The following is a 5,635-nucleotide window of genomic DNA, read 5'->3' as shown; positions in this document are numbered from 1 at the left end:
TGGATCAAAATGCACCGTAATAGAACTTGTGTGTAAGTGAAAATGAACTTTCATGCACAATTTAAAGTCTACAAAAGATATCTTTTTAAAATATCTTGCGAATAGTTAAACTTAATGTGTTATTATATCACATGATTGCACTCAGAAATACTTTACTTAAAGATGTGTTTATCCTGTGGACTTCTCATTGCCATTAATGTTGAAATGTTCGTCAGCACTCAGCCAAATATCATGACTTGGATCTCGATGCTGGAATGTCTCATACTCAATGTCAGATCCGTAGTCAGTTCGCTCTCGAAATATCCTGTGGACTTCTCATTGCCATTAATGTTGAAATGTTCGTCAGCACTCAGCCAAATATCATGACTTGGATCTCGATGCTGGAATGTCTCATATTCAATGTCAGATCCCTAGTTCACTTCGCTCTCGAAATATCGTGCGGACAGACAGACGGACAAAAATTAAATTTGTACACCCTCAAGCAACAAACTTCGCTAATGCTCAGGCAATCACTATTTGTTACAATTTAATTCCTTTAAGAAATAAACTTGTAAAAAGGTATATCAGCTACAATGCCACAAGAACCTATTTTCCTATCTGTGATATGTAACACTATTCAACAAATATCAAAAACAAATTTAGAATATTTATTACAAATAAATACTAATATTTCTCCATATACGTAAAATATATTTCAAGAGAAAAGCAATAGATTGACCGACCACGAGGTATGCTATGTGTGAGTGTAACTTTTATTGCAACAAATAAATCGTAACATTCTCGTGTTGGTTTACACAATATAATCAAGAATTACTTTACAATCAAAGTATATTCTTGTCAAAGTAAATTAAAGTACACTAGTAGGCTATATGTGAAAAAAAACTAAAACATTCCTTATCAGAGCAAATAAACCAAAAACGGAAAAGTAATTTAAAATATCTCTACCAGTCAGCAAATTAAGATTCTCCTATAAACAATGATAAATAAAGTTAAAGTAAAAATTTACTTCTAGTCACCAAATAGGGACTGGTAACTAAAAATAGAAGAAAAGTTCATTGATAATATTTCTTGAAACTCACAAATATAACACTCATCAGCTACTCCAACTCACTCAGATCTAACTACCCCCAGGTACCGAGAAGACGGTCTCCCACCAATATAACACTCATCAGCTACTCCAACTCACTCAGATATAACTACCTCCAGGTACCGAGAAGACGGTCTCCCACCAATATAACACTCATCAGCTACTCCAACTCACTCAGACCTAACTACCGCCAGGTACCGAGAAGACGGCCTCCCACCAATATAACACCGAGCTACTCCAAATCACTCAGATCTAACTACCGCCAGGTACCTAGAAGACGGTCTCCCACAAATATAACACTCATCAGCTACTCCAACTCACTCAGATCTAACTACCGCCAGGTACCGAGAAGACGGTCTCCCACGAATATGACACTCATCAGCTACTCCAACTCACTCAGATCTAACTACCCCCAGGTACCGAGAAGACGGCCTCCCACCAATATAACACCGAGCTACTCCAAATCACTCAGATCTAACTACCACCAGGTACCTAGAAGACGGTCTCCCACCAATATAACACTCATCAGCTACTCCAACTCACTCAGATCTAACTACCGCCAGGTACCGAGAAGACGGTCTCCCACGAATATGACACTCATCAGCTACTCCAACTCACTCAGATCTAACTACCCCCAGGTACCGAGAAGACGGCCTCCCACCAATATAACACCGAGCTACTCCAAATCACTCAGATCTAACTACCGCCAGGTACCTAGAAGACGGTCTCCCACCAATATAACACTCATCAGCTACTCCAACTCACTCAGATCTAACTATCGTCAGGTACCGAGAAGACGGCCTCCCACCAATATAACACCGAGCTACTCCAAATCACTCAGATCTAACTACCGCCAGGTACCGAGAAGACGGCCTCCCACCAATATAACACCGAGCTACTCCAAATCACTCAGATCTAACTACCGCCAGGTACCTAGAAGACGGTCTCCCACCAATATAACACTCATCAGCTACTCCAACTCACTCAGATCTAACTACCGCCAGGTACCGAGAAGACGGCCTCCCACCAATATAACACCGAGCTATTCCAAATCACTCAGATCTAACTACAGCCAGGTACCTAGAAGACGGTCTCCCACCAATATAACACTCATCAGCTACTCCAACTCACTCAGATCTAACTATCGTCAGGTACCGAGAAGACGGTCTCCCACGAATATGACACTCATCAGCTACTCCAACTCACTCAGATCTAACTACCGCCAGGTACCGAGAAGACGGTCTCCCACGAATATGACACTCATCAGCTACTCCAACTCACTCAGATCTAACTACCCCCAGGTACCGAGAAGACGGCCTCCCACCAATATAACACCGAGCTACTCCAAATCACTCAGATCTAACTACCGCCAGGTACCTAGAAGACGGTCTCCCACCAATATAACACTCATCAGCTACTCCAACTCACTCAGATCTAACTACCCCCAGGTACCGAGAAGACGGCCTCCCACCAATATAACACCGAGCTACTCCAAATCACTCAGATCTAACTACCGCCAGGTACCGAGAAGACGGTCTCCCACCAATATAACACTCATCAGCTACTCCAACTCACTCAGATCTAACTACCGCCAGGTACCGAGAAGACGGTCTCCCACGAATATGACACTCATCAGCTACTCCAACTCACTCAGATCTAACTACCCCCAGGTACCGAGAAGACGGCCTCCCACCAATATAACACCGAGCTACTCCAAATCACTCAGATCTAACTACCGCCAGGTACCTAGAAGACGGTCTCCCACCAATATAACACTCATCAGCTACTCCAACTCACTCAGATCTAACTACCGCCAGGTACCGAGAAGACGGCCTCCCACCAATATAACACCGAGCTACTCCAAATCACTCAGATCTAACTACCGCCAGGTACCTAGAAGACGGTCTCCCACCAATATAACACTCATCAGCTACTCCAACTCACTCAGATCTAACTACCGCCAGGTACCGAGAAGACGGCCTCCCACCAATATAACACCGAGCTATTCCAAATCACTCAGATCTAACTACAGCCAGGTACCGAGAAGACGGCCTCCCACCAATATAACACCGAGCTACTCCAAATCACTCAGATCTAACTACCGCCAGGTACCGAGAAGACGGTCTCCCACAAATATAACACTCATCAGCTACTCCAACTCACTCAGATCTAACTACCGCCAGGTACCGAGAAGACGGTCTCCCACGAATATGACACTCATCAGCTACTCCAACTCACTCAGATCTAACTACCGCCAGGTACCGAGAAGACGGTCTCCCACGAATATGACACTCATCAGCTACTCCAACTCACTCAGATCTAACTACCGCCAGGTACCGAGAAGACGGCCTCCCACCAATATAACAACGAGCTACTACAAATCACTCAGGTCTAACTACCGCCAGGTACCGAGAAGACGGCCTCCCACCAATATAACAACGAGCTACTACAAATCACTCAGGTCTAACTACCGCCAGGTACCGAGAAGACGGCCTCCCACCAATATAACAACGAGCTACTACAAATCACTCAGGTCTAACTACCGCCAGGTACCGAGAAGACGGTCTCCCACCAATATAACACCGAGTTACTCCAACTCATCAGATCTAACTGCCGCTAGGTACCAAGAAGACGGTCTCCCACCAATATAACACTCATCAACTACTCCAACTCACTCAGATCTAACTACCCCCAGGTACCGAGAAGACGGTCTCCCACCAATATAACACCAAGCTACTCCAACTCACTCAGATCTAACTACCCCCAGGTACCGAGAAGACGGTCTCCCACCAATATAACACCCAGCTACTCCAACTCATCAGATCTAACTACCCCCAGGTACCGAGAACACGGTCTCCCACCAATATAACACTCATTAGCTACTCCAACTCACTCAGATCTAACTACCCCCAGGTACCGAGATGACGGTCTCCCACCAATGTAACACTAAGCTACTCCAACTCACTCAGATCTAACTATCCCCAGGTACCGAGAAGACGGTCTCCCACCAATATTAAGACCGAGCAACCGATCTCCTCTTGAATAAATATACGACTACTTTATAGAAGAGTGTCATTCTATAGATGCTGCACTGTCGTCTGCTGGATCCCTAATATCCGATAATGTGATGGTCATCCCGTCACCCTGCTTTTATCAGGCTCCATCCTGCCCTTGCTGGAAGTGTATATACGTATATAAACAACGGGTATTTTAACCAAATGTACAGTGTTTATAGAAGCGGGTTGAAGTGTAGAGTGCTTATAACAATCGTTGCTTATTTTATAAGTAGTTCATTATTCCTCCTGTAATGTAAGATATTTTGTTTGCTAACATATTCTCGTAGTCATTGAGTGCACAATACAGAGAGGTTGTTAACACGAATAACACATGAGTGACATTGGAACTTCTAATAATTGTTTGTGTGATATGTACTCATATGTTGCAATAGTTGTTCACGTAACGATTACGTGGTATTTTTTTTTAGTTTTTTGTATATGCTTAGTTACTGGTACATGCTTGCACTGTATCTAAATTAAAACCAATGTTTAATCTTCTGAAATGATGATAGAGCATTAAACGTGCTGAGCGAGTAATAAATATTCCGCTGACCAAGATGGATGAGATGTTCTTATCTGTCCTTTTTGTGGTAATTAACAAGGCTCTCTTGCAATATGCTGTTACCCCCCGCTTTGGCCATTTTAACTATTTTTTCTTTTACTAGTTGTTCTTTACTTTAATATTTGATTAAATGTGTTATAAAATCGTATTAACTCGTTTATTTCATAGTGATATATTATTGTCGTTCTGTCATTCTGTGTCAGCATTTACTATGTTTAACCATCAACATGGCTATGGCATTGATAAAGGATCGATAAAATACTTGGATAACTACAATGACATTAACAAATATAATCCAAAGATGGCTACAGGTTGTTTTGTGAAATGTATAATCGGATATCTGAGGTATTTTGACCTAAATCAAGGCACTAAATCAAGAATACTAAAAGAAGACCATTAAATCAATACCACTAAATCAAGACCACTAAATCAATACCATTAAATGAAGACCACCAAATAAAGACCGCTTAATCAATACCACTAAATCAAGACCACTAAATCAATACCACTAAATAAAGACCACTAAATCAAGACCACTAAATCTAGACCACTAAATCAAGACCACTAAATAAAGTCCACTAAATCAGGACCACTAAATCAATACCACTAAATCAAACAGAGTGAAAGAACAATATCAAGCTGACTACACAAACTAAGTTAAATTTTATAGCTTAGTACAGTGAAACAACAATATCAAGCTGACTAAGTCTAATGTTGTGTGACATTGGCTCTAACTCCACAGCACCTGCTACTGCCATCAAGTTATACTAAACCTATCTACTACACAAACTAAGTTAAATGTTTTAGCTTAGTACAGTGAAAGAACAATATCAAGCTGACTAAGTCTAATGTTGTGTGACATTGGCTCTAACTCCACAGCACCTGCTACTGCCATCAAGTTATACTAAACCTATCTACTACACAAACTAA

At 41.9% G+C, this 5,635-nt stretch overlaps 1 protein-coding gene across 1 annotated transcript; it reads left to right on the top strand.

Annotated features, from left to right (window-relative positions):
* The first annotated feature begins 254 nt into the window (after positions 1-254).
* On the top strand, positions 255-3,956 carry LOC124361372 (serine/arginine repetitive matrix protein 1-like). Its single transcript, XM_046815420.1, has 3 exons — positions 255-401; positions 1,132-3,636; positions 3,708-3,956. The coding sequence occupies exons 1-3, from the start codon at positions 255-257 to the stop codon at positions 3,954-3,956; spliced, it is 2,901 nt and encodes a 966-aa protein (XP_046671376.1).
* Positions 3,957-5,635: the final 1,679 nt, after the last annotated feature.

Source organism: Homalodisca vitripennis, chromosome 4 (assembly GCF_021130785.1).
Source record: "Homalodisca vitripennis isolate AUS2020 chromosome 4, UT_GWSS_2.1, whole genome shotgun sequence".
NCBI lineage: Eukaryota > Metazoa > Arthropoda > Insecta > Hemiptera > Cicadellidae > Homalodisca > Homalodisca vitripennis.
This window is presented reverse-complemented; position numbering and strand designations above follow the sequence as displayed.